This window comes from Martes martes (assembly GCF_963455335.1).
Source record: "Martes martes genome assembly, chromosome: 10".
Taxonomy (NCBI): domain Eukaryota; kingdom Metazoa; phylum Chordata; class Mammalia; order Carnivora; family Mustelidae; genus Martes; species Martes martes.
Window position 1 is genome coordinate 30,730,231 of NC_137898.1, and position 21,890 is coordinate 30,752,120.

At 38.0% G+C, this 21,890-nt stretch overlaps 1 protein-coding gene across 3 annotated transcripts in view; it reads right to left on the reverse strand.

Annotated features, from left to right (window-relative positions):
• QSER1 (glutamine and serine rich 1) overlaps positions 1-21,890 on the reverse strand; it is a gene marked incomplete at its 5' end in the record, with an annotated part of 97,561 nt that overhangs the window by 49,547 nt on the left and 26,124 nt on the right. For all 3 annotated transcript variants that reach the window (XM_080815790.1, XM_080815789.1, XM_080815791.1), the window contains 3 exons: positions 7,977-11,657; positions 15,022-15,183; positions 15,564-15,676. In XM_080815790.1, the coding sequence (XP_080671916.1) occupies positions 7,977-11,657; positions 15,022-15,183; positions 15,564-15,676 (3,956 nt within the window). The remainder of the gene's footprint in view (positions 1-7,976; positions 11,658-15,021; positions 15,184-15,563; positions 15,677-21,890) is intronic.

The window sequence follows — 21,890 nt, forward strand, 5'->3', positions numbered from 1 at the left end:
GGGTTAAAGCACAGGCTGAGCCCAAGTAAAATAATCAAAAAAAAAAAAAAAAAAAAAAAGAGAGAGAGAGAGAGATAAAACTCCCATTATTTTTTTTAAAAGATTTTTATTGATTTATTTGACAGAGATCACAAATAGGCAGAGAGGCAGGCGGGGCGGGGGGTGGGGAAGCAGGCTCCCCGCTGAGCAGAGAGCCTGATGTGGGGCTCAATCCCAGGACCCTGAGATCATGACCTGAGCTGAAGGCAGAGGCTTAACCCACTGAGCCACCCAGGCCCCCAAAAATTCCCATTATTTTTACAAGCCATAAATGTCTACCTAAAAATGCAAGAAATGCAGGTGGAAACACTGTTAAAATAAAAACCCCCCAAAATGCCAAAACCAAAATGGAGATATAAAAATAAGTAATTGCCATACACCACCATCAGTAATTGCTACGAAGACAATGAGGGGAAAACTGTAGTTAAAAAACTGCAGAAACTATAACATCTATGTAGAGAAAAATGATATAATACGAAAATACATAGTATAAGATCTGAATAAGTAAAAAAATAATATATTCTATAAGTGGATGAGAAGACAATACTGTAAAGATAGATTTTCTCTTAAAATTAATGAATTCAAGGGACGCCTGGGTGGCTCAGTCGGTTAAGCGGCTGCTTTCGGCTCAGGTCATGATCCCAGCGTCCTGGGATCAAGTCCCGCATCGGGCTCCTTGCTCGGCGGGGAGCCTGTTTTACCCTCTGCCTCTGCTTGCCAGTCTGCCTGTGCGCTCGCTCTCTCTCTCTCTCTCTCTCTCTCTCCAATAAATAAATAAATAATTTAAAAAAATTAATGAATTCAATGTATCACAATAAAACTACCAAAACAGGGATGCCTGGGTGGCTCAGTTGGTTAAGCAGCTGCCTTCGGCTCAGGTCATGATCCCAGCGTCCTGGGATCGAGTCCCACATCGGGCTCCTTGCGCGGCAGGGAGCCTTCTCTCTCTGTCTCTGTTTGCCACTCTGTCTGCCTGTGCTCACTCTCGCGCGCTCTCTCTCTCTCTCTCTCTCTGACAAATAAATAAATAAATAAATCTTTAAAAAAAAACAAAAAACAAAAAACAAAACATTGGAGAGACTCCTACTTGCCCATTACAGGACAATTTGAGCATCAGAAATCACGACAGTACATTGATAAAACAATGAATTTTTAAAAATTCATGGCTTCTGTGCCAAGCAAGATGAAGTAAGCCCTCTAGAGCCTATTATCACTCATGTATTACAAATAAACAAAATAAAATAAAATAAAATAAAAAAATGAACAAAATAAAAAATGCGACTACCTGAAGAGTCTGGAAAGTTAATAAAGCAGATAGATTGGAGAGGTAAGCACAAATTTAAATAGCAATCTTTATATGGAGATGTTTCTTATTTCTTTCCACTCTTATCACCTAGCATTGACCCAGAGGGTGACCCCTGATTTAGAACTACACAGGGCACAAACAACAAAAACTCCAAGAAAATCTGTTTTTCTAGACAGAAGAGTACAGAGAAGAGCCCCATTCAAGGTGAAGAATGTGGGGGGGCAAATGCCATTCCCTTCTCTTTTCTCTCTCCCAGACCTACCCTACCAGCAACCCAGGTCACAAAGCTGCAATGCCATGGCGGTGAACCAGACATCTTAAACCCTGGCAGAATGCCTGCCTTTTTGGCATTCCAGAGGAACCTGGAAACAGGGTCACTATGGCATGAAGAGTTTATAAATAGTTATATAGTCAATTATATCTCAATAAAGCTGGGGGAGGATCTAGGGGGACTCCCTATTTTTTTTCTTCTACAGCTGTATTGCCTTAAGCCCCACTTGCAAAAATTGTATCAAAGCACCAGAAGCTCCAAGAAAAATGCCAGCTTTCTAGCCAAATGCCTAAGGAAAGGGAACCTAGGGAGCTGGGTAGTATGGAAAATTCCCAGGGAGGAAAGAGCTGGAGAGCAGTATCTGCTAATTCTGTATATGAACACATACAAATCTCAGTTTCATGCTTAAACTGCACTTATGTAGAGTAGATCCAAACTAGCATAATGAAGGGTTTGAGATCTAAACTATAACCAAGTCTACCCATCACTCAAGTTCCAGACTAATTGCTGAGATAGATCCAAAGCAGCAGAGAAAGGCTTTGAAAACTGAACCAACAATGGAACGACCACTCAAAAATGAGACAGAATTTGTAGTCTGACTGCCTGCTAAAACAACACAAATCAACATTCTCCAGAGGATTTTAACAGAACCCAGAGTCTCACAGTATAGTACTCAAAATGTCCAGGATACAATTCAAAATTGCTCAATATACAAAGAACCAGAAAAAATGTGACCAATTCTTAAAGGGAAACCAGAGCCACTCTTAACATGACTCCGATGTTGGAATTATCAAGGTCTTGAAGCAGCTGTTATAAATATGCTCCATGAAGTAGGGTTGACATACTTTTAAAATGAGTGGAAGTATGTAAGTTCTCCATAGAGAAAGAGGAAACTAGAAAAAAGAACCAAAGACAAATTCTATAATTGAAAAAATACCTGAAATAAAAAATTCACTGGACAGGACCAATTAACAGAGCCAAGAAGGTTGAAAAACCAATGAACTTTAAGGTAAGCCAATAAAAGTTATACACTCTGAAGAACAGAGGGGAAAAGATTGAAAAAAATGAACAAAACCGGAGGAACACTATCAAAAAGTTTTACATTTGTGTCACTGGAGTCCCATAAGGAGAAAGGTTGGTACAGAAAAAATAATGTCCCCAAACTTCAAACTTGGTAAAAGACATACATTTTACAGATTCAAGAAGTTCAGTGAACTCCAAAAAGGAAAAACCCTACTGAGATAAACAATTACATTGCTGAAAACCAAAGAAAAAGAAAATCCTTGGAAAAGGAAAAGTTTTTCGGGCTGACGGGAAATGATACCAGAGGGAAACCTGGAACATCAGGAATAAAGGAACTACAACAGAAATTATAGAAACCTACGTAAATATAATAGGCTTTTTTCCTCCTAAGTTATTTAAAGTATATTTGACTTTTGAAAGCAAAATCATTCCTTCTTTAGGGCTTTCAATATATGTAGATGTAATATACAGGACAAATATGTGTAATATAAGGGCAAGGGTAAAGGGACCTGTATGGTTGTTTGGCTTTGGAATTTTACTTGAAATCATAAAAATACTGATTTTAAGTGAATGGTAATCATTAGGTCAATTGCTAGAAGAATAGTACAAAAAGACACAGTCAGAAAAGGTAGAGATAAATTTAAAAATGAAATACCTGAAGTTCAAATAACGTGTTTTAGAAAAATAGGAAAGAGGAAACAAAGAAAAGGGGGAAACCAGAAAACAATAAAATGGAAGATGTAGCTATATCAATAATTACACATTAAATGTAATTAAAACCACCAGAATATATGTTCTTTTAAAGTACACATGGAATATTAATCAAGATCAAGCATATTCTGGGTCATAGAGCTAACCCTAACAAATGTAAGAGAACTGAAATTACACAAAGAAGAAATCAATTAAGGAAAGATATCTGGAAAATATCCAAATATTCGAAAATATAATAACTCATGGACCAAAGAGGAAGTATCAGAGAGTACTGAAAGAAAATAAAAATAATAAATAATAAAAATAAAATTTGTGGGACACAGCTGAGGAAGGGTTTAGAGAGAGCTTTATAACATTAAATGCTTATAGCAGAAAAGAAGAGGGTCTCAAATTAACAAGTTAGGCTTCTACCACAAGAAACTAAAAAAATAGAGCGTAACAAACCTAAATCAAGCAGGAAAACGGAAATAATGAGAACAGCAAAAATCAATGAAATTGCCAACCAAGGAGAAAAAGAATCAATAACATCAATTAACGTCTACCCAGACTGACCACAACAGAGAAGACACAAATTACCAACGTGAGGAAATGCTACCAACAACTCTATACCCACAAATTGAACAACTCAGATAAAATAGACCAATTTCTTCAAAGATACAAACTACCAAAACACAGTCAAGAAGAAACAGACAAGGTGAATAGTTTCATTATCAAAGAAACTGAGTCCATAGCAAAAAACTTTCTGACAATGAAAACTCCAGGTCCAGATGGTTTCACCAACAAATTCAGTCAAACATCTGTGGGAAGAAATTGTACTACCTAATCTCTTGCAGAAAAGAGAAAAGAAGGGGACAGCCCCCAATTTATTTATGAGGTCAGCAATAACCAGACACCAAAATCTGACAAAGGCATTACAAAAGGAAAGCTATAGACCAATATCCACTGCAAAGATGGATGCAAAAAAATTAGAAAACTGAATTCATTAATGTATTAAAAAAAAAAAGACAATATATCACAGCTGTTGGGGTTGATCCTGGGAATGCCATGAATATATTTGAAAATCAGTCAGTGTAATTCACCATATTGAAAGACTAAATAAGAAAACTACACAATCATTTCAACAGATGAAGAAAAAGCATTTGGCAAAATTCAACCTCTGTTCATCATAAAAACTGTAAGCAAACTAGGAAATGTAAAGAATTTCTTTAATGTGATAAGAAATCTACAAAAAACCTACAGTTAAGATCATAATCAATTGCAAAAGGGTGATATCTTTCCTCCAAAGATCAAGAACATGTACAGGAAGTCAGCACTCAACACTTTCATAAACAACTGTATAGGAGTGTTAATTCCTGTGTGTTTTTTTTTTATTTATTTATTTATTTATTTATTTGTCAGAGAGAGAGAGAGAGTGAGCACAGGCAGACAGAGTGGCAGAGGGAGAAGCAGGCTCCCTGCAGAGCAAGGAGCCCGATGTGGGACTCGATCCCAGGACGCTGGGATCATGACCTGAGCCGAAGGCAGCCGCTTAACCAACTGAGCCACCCAGGCGTCCCAATTCCTGTGTTTTAAGATAGGAATGAAAAAGATGTAAGATTGGAAAAGAATAAAACTGTCTTTATTTGTAGATGATATAATTGCCTACATTAAAAAATTCTTAGGGGGGCGCCTGGGTGGCTCAGTGGGTTAAAGCCTCTGCCTACGGCTCAGGTCATGATCTCAGGATCCTGGGATCGAGCCCTGCATCGGGCTCTCTGCTGGGCAGGGAGCCTGCCTCCCCTCCCCCTCTCTGCCTGCCTCTCTGCCTACTTGTGATCTCTGTCTGTCAAATAAATAAATAAAATCTAAAAAAAAAAAAAAAAAATTCTTAGGAATCTAAAAAAAAGCTCCCTAGAATAAATGAATTGTATAGATCTGCAAGGTCAACATACCAAAAACAAAACAAAACAACTGTATTTTTATAATCTACCAATAAGTAACTGGAATTTGAAAACTTTTAAAAGTATAATTCACAATAAGTAGCACCAAAAATATTTAGGATCTATTTCCCTAACTATACACCACATGTAGGATCTATTTGTCCCAAACTATAAAAGACTAATGAAAGAAATCAAATATGTTCATGAATTATTAAAACTCAGTACATTGTGAACAGTTCAGTTTTCCTCAAATTGCTACAGATTCAAAGAAATCAAAGTAATAATTCCAGCGGAATATTTTTTTCTTTTATGGTAAATACTGACAGCTGATTTGAAAACTTATATGGAAAAGGAAAGGAATTAGAATAGGTAAAACAATTCTGAAAAAGAACAGACTTGGAGGACTCACAACTACCCTGTTGCAAGACATACTGTAAAGCTACAGCAATTAAAACAGTGTGGTATTTCTGAAAGCATAAACACAAAGTCCAATGTAACAGAACTGAGAATCCAGAAACAAATTCATACAAACATGGCCAACTGATTTTTGTCAAAGATGCAAAGACAATAAAAGGAGAAAGGACTCTTTTCAACAAATGGTGCTGGAAAACCTAGACTTCTACATGCCAAAAAATTAACTTCAACACATATCTCTGGGTGCAGAGCTTACTTTTTTTTTTTAAATTTTTTTAAAAGATTTTTATTTTTATTTATTTGACAGAGAGAGACACAGCGAGAGAGGGAACACAGCAGAGGGAGTGGGAGATGGAGAAGCTGGCTCCCTGCGCAGCAGAGAGCCGGATGTGGGGTTCGATCCCAGGACCCTGGGATCATGACCTGAGCCGAAGGCAGACGCTTAACGACTGAGCCACCCAGGCGCCCCCAGAGCTTACTTTAAAAAAGGGGGGTGGTGGAGATCATAGACCGAAATGTAAAATGCAAAAGTAAAAACTTCTAGAAAACAACGGAACATTTTTGTAACCATGGGTTAGGCAAAGACTTCTCAGGACACAAGCACAAATCAAAAAAAGGAAAAATGGGTAAATTAGACCTTGTGGCAATTAAAATTTAAATTTGCCTTTCAGAGATATTTGAGGGCTGTGTTTAGAGGATATGAGCACTAATTCTGCCTGGGGTAACTTCCACAAAGTGACTTTGAAGATGGTCTTCAAAGATAACAGTGTCTGCTGGGCTGAAGAAAATTTGAGAGGGCATTCTAGCTAGAGAAAAACCTGCCTAAAGACAACTGTGAAATCAGGCTTACAGGTCCCAGGAACAGTGAGAAATTCAGTTGTTACAGAAGAGGAAAAGTGGAAAGAGTGGAACCAGAAAATAAAATATGGGAAGGGAGAAGTTTTACGTATCATTTTAATGTTTCCCCCCAGAAGCACTGAGTGTGGTGTGAAGGATTCTAACGAGAAGCAAGAGATGAGTTCTTCCACAGAAGGCAGCAGCGGGGATGGCAGCGAGAGAACTTCAAAGACCTCAGAGTAAGAACTGGGTTGACAGTAATGATTTTAACTACAGATGAAGCAGTAACACTTGTTGGGAAGAAAATAGTCTTAGATTCCTATTTTAAAACAGAAATTACAAAAGCTTTGTTCTACAAATGGAAGAGTGGAATAGTGATTGCAAAGCGCCCTGCATTGTGGAAAGAGGAGTATAAAACCTTACCAGGATCAGCCATATCCATAACGTCTTTGACTCTAACACTGACTTTCCATTATACTAATTTTCCTATATAACAAAATGAGAATTCTTTAGAAATGTATTAACAGACGTTTATGCTAATAGATTATTTGGAATACCAGTTGTTTCCGATCACCTCAGTAGTTAAGGGTAGTCTTGAGTCCAGAGAGAAGCTAGAAGTACATCACAAAACGAGGTTTAACTTTTAAAGCCCCACTTGACTTACACAAAAGAGCGAGGCAGGAATACAGGCTCTACAACCACACAAACCCGAGTGTGGACTCCAGCTCCGTCACTTACTAGCTGTGTGGACCTGCACAGTTCATGTACTCTCGGCTCTCCCATCTATGTATTGGAGGTAACAGTGCATATCTCCTAACATTGCTACTGGGTCCTCGCACAGAGGTCATGGCTGTTTTACTGTCATAAATCTTTTCCTTTAGAACGTTCCTTAAAAGAGCTGACCTGAGGCAATGCTTCTTTAAACAGTTCCTCCAAGTGTTCCCTTAACTACAGAGTAAAGTGAAACACGTACCCAAAGATCTGGAGACACAATCGGAAGCCTAAACAAAACTTAAAAATTTTATCTTTTTTTTAAAATTTTATCTTAATTATACTCATGTGCATGGTACACATAAGATAACCATGTTTAAAAGTAAAATGCTAATCTTCAGGTAAAACTGACATACCAAGAAAACATGCCAGGATCCCCAATACAATGCCTCACATCCATAAGCCACCACGAGAAGTCTCAGATTAGAGAAGTCTGGATACAAACTCTGTAACTTATGTGCCATGTGGTAGAAAGTAAAAAAAACCAGAAGTTTTCAACCTAACACCCAAAGCTTTCCTATAGGGAAAGAGCATTTAAAAAAAATAAGTACTTGAAACACCCACCTATGCATTTTGTCCTGAAAATCTTACAGATCTGCTTCAAGGTAAGAAGGCTTCAAACCCAGTCTATTAGCATAAAAACAGCGGAAAACCCTAATTATGAACCTAAAATTTAAAACTTTACCTGTTTTCTTCTTTTTGTCAGAAGTAGCATCCGTAGCTAAGGTAGTAGAGGCGTTTTTATAAATATCATGACTGCATGCTCCAGGATCTTCTTCATCAGAAGAAAATGAAGATAAATGGTCCAAGTTTTTATGTTCATTATCAACTTTTTCCGATGGACTGTTACCCCCAGTTTCAGACACCAAAGGTGTGGGTGTCGTAGAAGAAGCCTTTGGAGGCAGTGGGGGACACAGTGTACGAACAGTCTGGGTCCCTGGTCGTCTAGTCCTGTTGGGCATTCGGACGGCAAGAGTGGAAAACTGCTGCTTGGGCCCGGATTTCAGAAAATCTAAGAAAGAGGCAATGAATCCTGTTTTGACTTCTGGCTGTCTTTCCTCTACTTCTTTGATCTTCTGTCTCATTTTTTCTTGGTGCTGATAACCATCGTGACAGCTTTCTGAGGAAGGAGGGGTATAGGGCAAATACACATCTGTTCCCCTTGGATTCTGGCGTTTGCCCTGGGCAGTTCTTTTCGGCTGTTTCTGATTACTGTTGTCTTCCTCTTTCATTTGTCCCTTTCCGGGTTTTTTCTTCTGCAGGTGAAAATGCATTAAGTCTTGGTTTTCTTCTTCAATCTTGACACCAATGGCCTCCCCAGGTGGGGCTATGGCCAACAGTGCAAGTGCACTTCTGGCTGGGTTCACCGATCCACCGCTGTCATCACCTGCTACGGTGAGCTCATTCTCTGATGCAGCACTCTCTCCACTTATACTCCTACTAGAAACAAACTCTTGGCTTCTGTTATTAGTTAATGTATTATCGATAGGAACTTCGCTATCCTCTTCGGATTCATGATTGGTAGCAGACTGTTTCTTGAATGAGCCAGAACTTTGCTCCTGGGCTTCATGACTTGATCCAACCACTGGTGAAATTACTTTAGATGCTTTATTTTGAACAGTCTCAATATGCTGTTGATCGAGAGTCATTTTTGATTGGAGGGTGGGTACTGGTGAAAGGTTTACAGCGACCTGATTTCCATTTAAGGAAATATCATTTATATTCTGTGGCTTTCCTACCACAGCTGTTACAGAGTTAAAATCTGAAGTCACATGCCCAACATCTAACGACTGCTGAAAATGAGATTTAGAATCACCATCTTCAACTGCTGGAATGGTTTCATTTGAAGTTGACTTGGAAAAATCAGAGGGAGTAACCCCACAAGCTGCTGCTGTAGCTGCTAAGATATCATCTACATTTGATAAAATATTTCTCTCATCACTGAGAAGCATTGCCTCTGGAAAACATATTGATCCAAGAGAAACAAAATGATTCTTTGAATCATGTTGATTTGTTTCACTAAAATGGCCCTTTGTTGTTAGATGCTGTTGTAATGGTTTTGAAGACTCAGAGAGGTCCATTTTCATGATTTCAGAAGTTTGAGGATGGAGTTGCTGCTGAGAATGATCACCATTGCTCTGAATAATATGACCATCCATCTGAAGGAAAGGATGTACTATCTGTTGAGGACTCTGAACACGCTGTACTTGTAAAGATGCCTTAACTTGTCCTAAACCTGCCTGCAGTATTGACTGCTGAAGAATCTGTAGATCACAGGTAGAATCTAAAAGAACCTGTGTATTGGGAAGAGATGCCTGATGGCCATGCCCTAAAGAATGATTTGGAATTTGAATCTGAGATGAAGCATTAATTATTTGATCATGTTGTTCCTGGACCTTGGCTTCATGTACCTTGTGTATAAGAGGATGCTGCTGGTTGAGGTCTTTAGCATTTAATCTTATTTGTGGAGTTTGCATTAAATTAGTTGCCTTCTTAATATCAAGGGCTGCTGCACTGACCTGGCCAATTTGTTGGGTAAGCTGTGTCACTGAACCAACCATGCTTTCTTCTTTTTTTGACCCCTGTAGGGCAATCCCAACAACCTGATCCTCAAGACGAGAATTACTTCTGATTACACTCTGAGAATATCTGTCCTCTGCCTTTGACACCTTATAAGCTGATTCCTGAACATTAATTTCTCCATCTGATAGCCTTTGGGTTGGTGACTCAAGAGATACTTGTGGCTGTAATACCTGTAACTCCTGCATTGGAAAATCCTCTTCTTGCTTTGAAGATGTATACACATTTGAGTCAAGTTTTCTTTCAGCATAAGACTTTGGATCAGGAGAAGGTATGTTGTTCTGTAATGTCTGACAGTGAGTGGAGGACGCAAAAGATGATGACTGGACAGCAGGCAAAAACTTTTGGGACTGGGGAGAGGATGACCCTTGAGTCTGAGCATTCTGGGAAGAGTGCATAGAAATATAATTCTGGGTTGGGCTAGAATCTGACAAATTTTGAGCCCGAGAGGTGGAAGAATAAGAAAGAGAAGGGGCTGTTAATGTTAGGGACTGCCCTGAAGCGTAGCTTTCTGAGGGACTAACAACTGACAACACTTGTGACTGAGATGAATAACTAACCTGTGTCTGGCTGACTGGTGACAAACCCTGAGAATGACTAGATGAATAACTTTGAGACTGACTAACTGAAGATAGATCTCTCGTTTGAGCAGGGTAGTTCTCATTTGTAACTGAAGATAATACTTCCTGTTGATTAGAAGAATAGTTAAGGGTTTGATTTTCAGAAGTTATAGTCTGAGATGATCCAGAAAAAGTCAATGTTTTATATAAGGATGGCAACTTCTCCACTTTGTTGGACCTATAAACCTGTGAATGAACAATAGATGGCACATTGTGTGGCTGTCCTAAACCATAATTCTGGGACTGACTGACTGATAAAAGGCTTGGTAGCTGCGCTGTAGAATAAATCTGTGCTTGGCCTGATATTACCGAACTCTGATTATGTAAAGGTTTGGAATAGCTTAATGTTTGCACAGGAGGAATTATACTTTGAGGTTTGGGGGTCTTAGTTGATGTTAGTGGTTGTTTTGTAGAACAGCTTTTTCCTTTCGTAGAAGGAGGAAACCCTGATGATGGAATTGCAGATGAGTAAGACTGAGCAAGTTCCACTGACACCTGGGAGGTCTTCTGCTGTAGTCCTCCATTGCTCACCTGAGTAGAATCTTCAATTGGGCTACAGGATAAGGATGACTGCCTGCTTGTTTCCTGAAAATTAACGACACTTGCATTTGATAGATAGCTCTGTAAGGAATGCTGTGAACCAGTCAGTTGTGCCTGAATAGACTGGGTACCTGAAGGCCGCTGATGGTGTTTAATAACACTACATTCTCGAAGAAGAGCTCTTTCAATGGCAGCAGTAGAACTAGTAAAGAGAGCTGAGCTGTAGGCTTGAGGAGTTTGCTGGGCTCCCCCAAGTGCTGAAGGCAACAAACTAAATTGAGGTTGTAAAAGATGGGGTGCAGACTCTTGAGCTGAGCGATACGTTGAAGACTGAGGTGGTATGCTGTTACTCAACGCAGAACTGCCCAGGCGCTCAAATGCCAAAGCAGTTGGAACAGTTCCCTGGGAAGTCTTGATTTGTAGCAAAGGGTCATGAGGATTTAAAATTCCATTTGATGTAGTGTTAAAAGATGAATCCTGAAGCACCAAAGGTGAGGTGGTAGCAAAGTTCCTATTGCTGAAGGTGGTGGGATGCTGATAAGCAGAGAGGGCAGAGGGTGGAAGTGTTCCAGTGGTTGGCAAAGATCCAGTAACAAACAGCTCAGTTGCTGCTGAGGAATGCATACCTAGGAAGAGAAGACGTAAAAAACTTTACGCAATTACAGCACAAATACACACACACACACACACAGAGTCTTCATAGTAGAGACTTACATAACCCATTGAAGATTAGAGATTTTAACACATTAAAATCTCTAAAACTATGTCTCTCTGTCAAATAAATAAGTAAAATCTTAAAAAAAATCTCTAAGACTGAAAATCCTGACAAATTAGTTCTGCATGTAAATCTCAAAAATTGTATTTCAAAAACAGCTAGTTTTTTTATTTTTATTTTTGAGAGAGTGCGTGTGTGTGTGTGCGCACGCGCGCGAGAGAGAGGTGCAGAGGGAGAGAATCTCTCTTTTTTAAGATTTATTTATTTTAGAGGCACCTGGATGGCTCAGTCATTAAGCGTCTGCCTTCGGCTTAGGTCATGGTCCCAGGGTCCTGGGAACAAGCCCTGCTTTGGGCTCCCTGTTTCTCCCTCTCCCACTCCTCCTGCTTGAGTTCCCTCTCTTGCGCTTGCTCTCTCTCTCTCTCTCTCTCTCTCTCTGTCAAATAAATAAATAAATAAAATCTTAAAAAAAAAAAAAACAAAAGGATTTATTTATTTGAGAGAGAGAAACCGTGCAAGTACAGGGGGGAGGGCCAGAGGGAGAGAGCAAGCCCCAAGCAGACTTTGCCCTAAGCATGGAATACAACATGGGACTCAATCTCATGACCCTGAAATCACAACCTGAGCCAAAACCAAGAGTTGGTTGCTTAACTGACTGAGCCACCCACTTGCTCAAAACAGGTAGCTTTCTTAAAGCAAAAACAAAATTACAAAGGTATTAGCAATTCCTATCTACAGTTGTTCTATAAACGAGTTTAAATGTTAGATAAGGTCATCTGAAAATTAAGAAAACAATAAAAATGTACACAATTTCTAGTGATTAATTTACCTTAAAATCTCAATGCAATAGCAATAGACAAGCTGAAATGTCCATAACATTAAAATCAAAACCCAAACTGCTTGGGGTGCCTGGGTGGCTCAGTGGGTTAAGCCTCTGCCTTTGGCTCAGGTCATGATCTCAAGGTCCTGGGATTGAGCCCCGCATCAGGCTCCCTGCTCAGCGGGAAGCCTGCTTCCCCCTCTCTTCTCTCTGCCTACTTGTGATCTCTCTCTCTCTCTCTCTGTGTTAAATAAATAAATAAAATCTTAAAAAAAAAACCAATAAACAAACTCAAGCTGCTTACATTTAACATGATAAATAAATCTAAAAATTAAGTGAGGTGAACACTGTGAAGTTTCTTTTATCAAAATATATACATTTTGGGGGCCCCGGGTGGCTCAGCTGGTTAGGCGTCCAACTTGATTTTGGCTCAGGTCGTGATCTCAGGGTCGTGGAACTGAGCCTTGTGACGGGCTCCTTGATCAGAAGAAAGTCTGCTGGATATTCTCTCTTGCCCGCTTTCTCTGCCTCCCCCCTCACCCCATGCATTCTCTAATAAATAAAACTCTTAAATACACACACACACACTTAAAAATATCTTGGATTTCAAGTTTTGACTTCCTAGGAACAAATTCCAATGATAATAGATGTATGCTTATCATAAAAGGCTGATCAGAAATTAGTATTGTCAAGAAGAGATTTATCAACATTTCAGGAAAGCATTTTAGCCACATGTAGCAAAAGATAACATTTACCCTTATGATCTAAAAGTCCTACTTCTAGAAATTTATTCTGTGGAAATAAGTGGACACAAAGATATTTGTGCACACAAATTACTCTTTATAGTTATTGTGTGTGCTAATATATAGAAACCCATATGTCCATCAGCACAAGACTGACCAAATAATTATGGCATAACTGATTAATACTATTGCTACAAATACTGTATATGTATTTTTTAAGTGGATATGTATATTTTAATATACAAAGATATCAAAGAAGAGTAAATACCAACTGTTAACTCTTCTCTACAAAAGTGGAACTATTATAAGGAACTATCACCTTCCCTTTTGTAGGCCTTTTTATTGTTTACATTTTTTTTAGTGAACTGTCATTAAAATCTTTTTATTTAGAAAAATAGGGAAAAAAAAAGATTCTCTGGCCCTTTCAAAAACCTTCTTCTCTCACTTCTTCCCATTAAATGTCAAAAAAGTATTAGTACTATGAAGACAGAAAATAATACAGTTAAACTTGAAAGAATGAGTAACATTTAAAATATATGTTTAAAATAATATTATCAGGGCGCCTGGGTGGGTTTAAAGGCTCTGCCTTCAGCTCAGGTCATGATCTCAGGGTCCTGGGATCGAGCCCTGCATCGGGCTCTCTGCTCAGCGGGGAGGCTGCTTCCTCCTCTCTCTCTGCCTGCCTCTCTGCCTGCTTGTGATCTCGGTCTGTCAAATAAATAAATAAAATCTTTAAAATAAAATAAAACATTATTATAGAAATTAGAATAGAAAGTCTAACTAAATATATGTAATATATAATGTGCAATTATTCCAGGAAGCAAAAAATGAAACTTCTTTGTTTTATAATATTCTCTTTTATGTCACACTAAAACATTAATGATCTCCTTGGAAGCAGGAAAAAACATTGCTAAAGCACACCAAAAAAAGGCTCTATTAATGGAATTTATAACAATGATAAAGTATTATTTCCTATCACTAAAACTTTAAAATAGCTCCTCAAATATGCTATGATATTGCTCATTCTTTGAAAAAAGTAAAAACACATACAAATAATCTTGGGGGAGAAATAGTTGAAAATGGAATGTATATATAAATAGGGAAAATACAATAATATCAGCCTATAATGGCCTTTACTAAATAGTGACATTATCCATTCAATTCTGGATAACTTTACATAACTCTAATGATGAAATCAGTCCCAAAATTGTTTTTTTACTATACTTCCTACTCAGCCTGAAGTCACAAAGATAAATGAACTTGTTCACCAAAAACCCAAAAAAGATGAATATGTGAGGTGATCGTTGTGTTAAGTCACCAGATAGAGGCGGATTTCTTTCACAATGTAATGCATAGCAAATCACCACAATGCACACTTTAAACATCTTACAATTTTCTACGTCAATTAGACCTCAATAGAGCTGAAATGGAAAAATAAAAGAAACTGAATGCTTGCTTCTATTAAGTAGCCAAGTAACCACTTAAATGACCAGGTAAGAACTTTATATCTAGGGTTCATATTTAATCATTACCTTCTTTAACTTGTTAGTTTTCATCAGAGTGATAAACTGGAATTCTGTCCAATGTAAAACTGTGACAAATTCTGGGTTTTAAAGTTCACTTCTCAGCCACTATACAGTGACAAGGCCATAAGAAGTATATTTTTATCAGTATTTCTTCTGGATTTAAAAATTCTGAAAACAAAGAATCACCTGTCTGCCAGGATGGAGCCCTGAATTGTGGTAAAAGAGTAGTTCCTGAAGAAGCAGCCTGAGCAGTTCGGGATTCAACAGCAGAGAGAAAATTCATCACTGAAGATTCTTTAGTGTTAGTGCTGGCACTGTTCACACTAGTATCAAATATTCCAGAAAGACCTACATTTGAAGATAAAATATATCATCAAGTAAAAATATGTATTAATATCAAATTATTATTTCTTATTTTAAAAAGAATCGCAGAAATCTGAGGCCAAAAGCTCTACAATCCTAAACTGTTTTGAAATAGCAAACAGATACTATAGTTTGACCAAGTACAGTCAAAATTTAAAATCCACAAAGATCTATGAAAAAAGATCTCTCCACCAATTATAGATACTCTTTATCAGTAAAAGACAAAGCTTTTGATTTCATTTTCATTTTCACTTTTCCCACGGCTCCGTGATGTCCAGCTCACATTCCTAACCCAATATGTGAAAACTGATTTTTCTTCTTAATCACTAAATGTAGCCAGATTCATTTTATGAGAGCATTTTTACCAGTTGGCTGAGGTGTGGTAGCATATCCAGGAAGCTGATGAGGGGCCGCAAAAGTCTGTCTCTGAAGGAGATCGGCTTCAGAGTGTGAGGGATGTCCTTCGTCATAGCTTAAACTAAAGGATAACAAAAAACAAGTGACTGAAAACACAGAGCTCGAACAACAGTATCAAAATATCTCTAGGAGAGCAATTATCAAAACTAGCGGAAGACTTGGACTAAATCCTGACCTACACATCAATAGAGCAAACAGAGTCTGACAACACTGTCAAAATGAGGAAAATATATTGACAATATACTAGGAAGAGAAATGATGCATAGTATTTTCCTCAATTCAACTTTACTTCCTTTAACTGGGAGAGCAGTGACAGGGTATAGTGTGAAGAGCAGTATCGTGGAAAACAGGATAGCTGAGTTCATTGTCAGAGCTCTACCACGGGCTTCCCGTGTGATTTCAGTAAGAGACTGAATTAATGACAGACTAAATTTCTTATCTGTGTGAATGAAGGACTAGACAAGATAATCTCTTAAGTCCCTCTAATTCTAACATTCTATGGAGTATCAGATAACTTGAATTAATTGATAATTAAAATAACTCACCTAGAAAATTCAAAGTTGGACATTTTGAGAGTAATTTAAAACAAGATTTTTTTTTGCCCTTGATATTTACTTTGAATATTTTAAACCCACAGAAAAATTGAAATAGTCTTACATCCATTACTTAAGACTCAATAATCTTAATTAACATTGTGTTATCTGCGTTTTATTTCTTTATAAACAGATATAAACACACACTTCTTTTTTATTAAACCACATGAAAATAACTTGCAGACATGATACCGCATCTTTAAATACTTCAGCTATATCTCCTAGGAATTAAGCATTCTTCTATATAGCCAATAATCATTAATAGACATGAGGTCATATTCCAATTTCCCGATTGTTGCCAAAATGTGTGGGATTTTAAAGCTCCTTCTATGCAGAATCCAATAAAAATTCAAGAACTGCACTTGGTTATGTCTCTAAATTGAGAACAGTGCCTCTATTCCCAGGTCCCTTTTGTCTTGATTTCATGGCACAGACTTGTTGTTGTTGTTGAGGAATCCAAGTTAGTTGGATGTAGACTATCCCAAATTCTGGGTCTGTCTGATTGATTCCTCATTAGAAGTACACAAGTGAGATTTTATACTTCTTACTGCACCATGTGAGGATGCACACATCTGTCTGTCTGTCTCATGACTGGTGATGCTAAACTTGAAGGGGATAAGGCACATCTGTCAGATCGCTCCATGTTGTTATTCTTTATCCTTTGAAATGCAATTGTGAGGTGTTACTTTAAGACTGTAAATATCTTATGCCCAACAGCCAAAGGTTTCAGACATCATCTACTAATTATCACACTGGAGATTGGAAATGGTAGCTTTCTAATTACATCATTCTTTTAATATTTAAAAGGTAGTCTTCTTCTATAAAATAGGAATGGGCTTTCTCCCTTTTCTCCCTCGCATATACATGATACCTACACTTAAAATTTTCATATTTTTCAAAAATCCATAGGTCTTACACTTCAAAAATATACCACTGTAGACTTGAAAACTGACATAGAGTTGACATATAATATTAGTTTCAGGTATACAACACCATGTTTCAACAATTATACACATTATGAAATGCTTACCATGACACATGTAGTTACCTTTTGTCACCATACAATGTTATTACAGTATTACTGACTATATTCCCTGCTAGGAACATTAGTATACAAGTCTTCCATGGACGTATGTTTTCATTTCTCTTAAGTTAAATATCTAGGAGTGGAATTACAGGGTCATAAAATAGGTGCATGTACCATTTTACATTACCATCAATAATGAATCAACATTTCATTTTTGCTTTACATCCTTGTTGTGACATGTTTTCAGTCTTCCTTTTTAAAAAAGATTTATTCATTTATTTGAGAGAGAGAGAGAGAAAGAGAAACTGAGTGGGAGGGAAGAGAGAGAGGGAGAATCTCAAGCTGATTCTGCGCTCAGCATGGAGCCCGACACAGGGTTCAATCCCACGACCCTGAGATCACGATCTGAGCCAACACCAAGAGTCAGCCACTTAACCGACTGTGCCACCCAGGCACCCCATCAGTCTGTTTAATTTTAGTGATTCTAGGTAGATACAGTCGTATCTCAACGTGGTTTAATTTGCATGTTTTTATCTGCCAACAGGCTATTCTTTCAGCTCCTCTGGTAAAGTCTGCCAATTTTTTGCCTTTAAAAAAAGCAGGTTTAGCTAGCTCTCCTATTGGATCGTAAGAGTTTTTCTTATATTCTGGATCCACATTTTTTGTCAGATATATGTACTGTGAATGTTTCCTTCCAATCTAATGGGTTGCTTTTTTATTTTTTAGTGTCTTTAAATAAAAAGCTTTCATCAATTTTATTGCAGTAAGAGCATTTAAGATGAGATCTCCCCACTTAACAAAGCATGGGATACATTACTGTGTTACAGGCAAGATGTCCTACAGCAGATCTCTAGAGCTTATTCATGTTAAATAATCGAAACTTTGTATCCTTTGAGCTACTCCCCATCTCCCCCTTCCCCTAGCCTCTGGACCACCATCCCACTCTCTGCTTCTCAGTTTGACTAACAAGGTTTTAATTTTTTATCAACCTGATTATATTTTTTCCTATAAAGTCAGTACTTTTATTTATTTATTTATTTTTTAAAAAGATTTTATTTATTTATTTATTTGACAGACAGAGATCACAAGTAGGCAGAGAGGCAGGCAGAGAGAGAGGGGGAAGCAGGCTCCCTGCCGAGCAGAGAGCCCGATGTGGGGCTCGATCCCAGGACCCTGGGATCATGACCTGAGCTGAAGGCAGAGGCTTTAACCCACTGAGCCACCCAGGCGCCCTAAGATTCATTTTTTAAACTTCAAAAGTTAAGGGGTGCCTGGGTGGCTCAGTGGGTTAAAGCCTCTGCCTTCAGCTCAGGTCATGATCCCAGGGTCCTGGGATCGAGCCCCACATCGGGCTCTCTGCTCGGCAGGGAGCCTGCTTCCCCCTCTCTCTCTGCCTGCCTCTCTGCCTACTTGTGATCTCTGTCAAATAAATAAAATCTTAAAAAAAAAAAAAAACTTCAAAAATTAAGGCATAATTTGTGTACAATAAAATTCACCGTTTCTAGTTTGGCCAAGTACATAAACACTGCAAAAACTAAGGGAGAGAACAGTCCCATCATTACAAAAGATTGCCCCCATGCCCCTTGGTAGTGAACTCTTCCTACCATCTCCCAAGGATCTATTCTCTGCCCTTACAGTTTTGCCTTTTCCAAAATGTCAAATGAATATAACCATTTAATATGTAGCCTTTTGTGTCTGGCTACTTTCAATTAGCTTAATGTCTGAGATTCATCCATTTTTTATTTATAACAGTAATTTATTACATTTTATAGCTGAGCAGCATTCTGTTATATGGACGCATCAGAGGTTAGTGCTTGTTTTAAATCCATTAACGGTTTAAGGATCTTTGGGTTCTTTCCTGTTTTTTAGCAATTATGAATAAAGGTGCCATAAACCTGTGCATAAGTTTCTGTGTGAACATAAGGTTTCATTTCACTTGACTAAATATATGGGGGGATGGCTGAGTTACTTGGTAATGTTGAACTTTAGAGAAACTGCCTATTTTCCAAAGTGGCTATCCCTTTTGCATTCACCCAGTAATGCATGTGTGGTCTAGTGACTGCATCCTCACTGGCACTAAGTATTCCCAATTTGTAAGTTGTTTCTTTCTTTTTTAAAATTTTTAACCACTCTAATTAGTGTGCAGTGGTATCTCGTTGTGTTTTTTTCCCCAACATTTATTTGAGGGGGGAGGGGCAGAGAGAGAGAGAGAGAGAGAGAATATCCTAGGCAGACTCCATGCTGAATGCAGGGCTCCATGGCTCAATCTCACAACCCTGAGATCATGACCTGAGCCAAAACCAAGAGTCAGCTGCTCAACCGCCTGTGCCCCCCAGGTGCCTCCTTCACTGTGGTTTTAATCTGGATTTCCTTAAGAAATAACAATGACGAGCATCATTTGCTTATCTACCATGCAGAAATCTTCTTTGGTGAAATACTCAAATCTTTTGCCTATTTTGGGGGGGGTATTAGTTTCCTTATTATTGAGTTTTAGGTTTTGCCTATATATTCTAGAATCAAATCCGTGTGAAATGTATGTTTTGCAAATATTTTCTCCCACTCTGTGGCTTTTATCCTTATAACAATGTAGTTAGGGGCACCAGGGTGGCTCAGTGGGTTAAAAAGCCTCTGCCCTTTGGCTCAGGTCATGATCTCAGGGTTCTGGGATCGAGCCCCACATTGGGCTCGCTGCTCAGTGGGGAGCCTGCTCCCCTTCCTCTCTCTCTGCCTACTTGTGATCTCTGTCTGTTAAATAAATAAATAAAATATTTAAAAAAATGTAGTTAGAAGAACAGAACCATTTTTTAAAAGATTTTATTTTTAAGTAACCTCTACACCTAACCCAGGGCTCCAACTTACAACCCCAAGATCAAAAGTCGCATGCTCAACTGACTGAGCCAGCCAGGCACCCCTATGGATTGTATTTTTGCTGTTGGTGAGAGATCTTTGCCTACTCTAATAGCTCCAAGATTTTTCTCTTCCGATTCCTTCTGGAAGTTTTAGAGTATTACTTTTTCCATTTAGGTCTATGATTCATTTGGAATTAATTTTTTGTACATGGTGTCTGGTAAGGCTTGGGATTCATTTTTAAAAATTTGGGTATGCAATTGTCCCAGTACTATATTTTGAAAAAAAAAACCAAACTATTTTTTACCTGTAAAATTGCCATGGCATCTTTTAAAAAAATCAACTAGCCATATATTTGTGGTTCTCTTAACTACTTTGCTACATTAATATGTCTGTTCTTAGGCCAGTAACAGCCTGATAAATGACTCATTCAGGTTGTACAAAACTTCCAATTTTGTTCTTCAAAATTATTTTGGCTATGCCAGGTATTCTCATACAAATTTTACAGACAGCTTGTCAATTTCTACAAAAAACACTGCACTGAATCTACACATCAATTTAGGGAAAACTACCACTTTTAAAGTACTGAGTGTTCTAATCCATGAGTATGTCTATTTATTTAGGTCTTTAATTTCTCTCAGCAGTCTTTTGTAAAGTTTAGTGCATTATTCTTGCTAGTATTTTGTTAAATTTATCCCTAAGTTTCTCATTTTTCTTATTTTGTTCTAAATGTTTTTTTAATTACAGCTTTATTGATATGTAATTCACATACCTTAAAGATCATCCTTTTAAAGTGTACAGATCAGTGCATTTTTAGAATAGTCAGAATTATGCAACCAGAACCGTAACTTAATTTTACAGCATTCTCACTGCCTCAAAAATAAACCTGTACCCATTAATATCACTCTGCATAGCCCCCTCCATCCAGCCCCAGGCAATCACTAATATACTTTCTGTCTCTGTATTTGCCAACTCAAAACATTTCACAAAAATGGAATCATATTATGTGGGCCTTTTGTGACTTTGTTCACTTAGTTTAACATTTGCAAGGTTCATCCATGTTACAAAATGGATATAACAGTACTTCATTTCATCTTATGGCTGAACAATATCCCACTGTACAGATATACATACATTTTGTTTAGCCATTTATAAGTTGATGGACATTTGGGTTGTTTCCACTGTTTGGCTATTACGAATTATGCCGCTAGAACATAAGTGAACAAGTTTTTCTGTGGATGTATGTTTTCTCTTGGGTAGATACCTAGGAGTATAATTCTTAATCGTATGACAACTCAAACTTGTTCAACATTTTGAAGAATGGTCAACAAAATGACTGTACCATTTTACATTCCCACAAGCAATGGTTAAGGGTTTCAATTTCCCAACAACTTCACTCATACTTCTTACAGCCTGTGTTTTCATTATAAACAGCCATCCTGGTAGGTATGAAATGGTACCTCATTTTGGCTTTGATTTGCATTTACCTAATGATGTTGAACATCTTTTTTCTTTTTAAAAGATTTATTTGTTTGTGGGGGTGCCTGGGTGGTTTAGTTGGTTAAAAATTTATCTTTGGTTCAGATCATGATCCCAAGGTCCTGCTATCGAGTTCCCCATCAGCCTTCCTGCTCAGCGGGAAGCCTGCTTCTCCTCTCCCTCTGCCTGCCACTCCCTGCTTGTACACTCTCTCTGTCAAATAAATACAATCTTAAAAAAAAAAAAAGATTTATTTAATTGAGAGAGAGAGAACATGCAAGGGACAGGAGGAGAACATCCTCAAGCAGACCCCTGCCAAATAGGGAGCC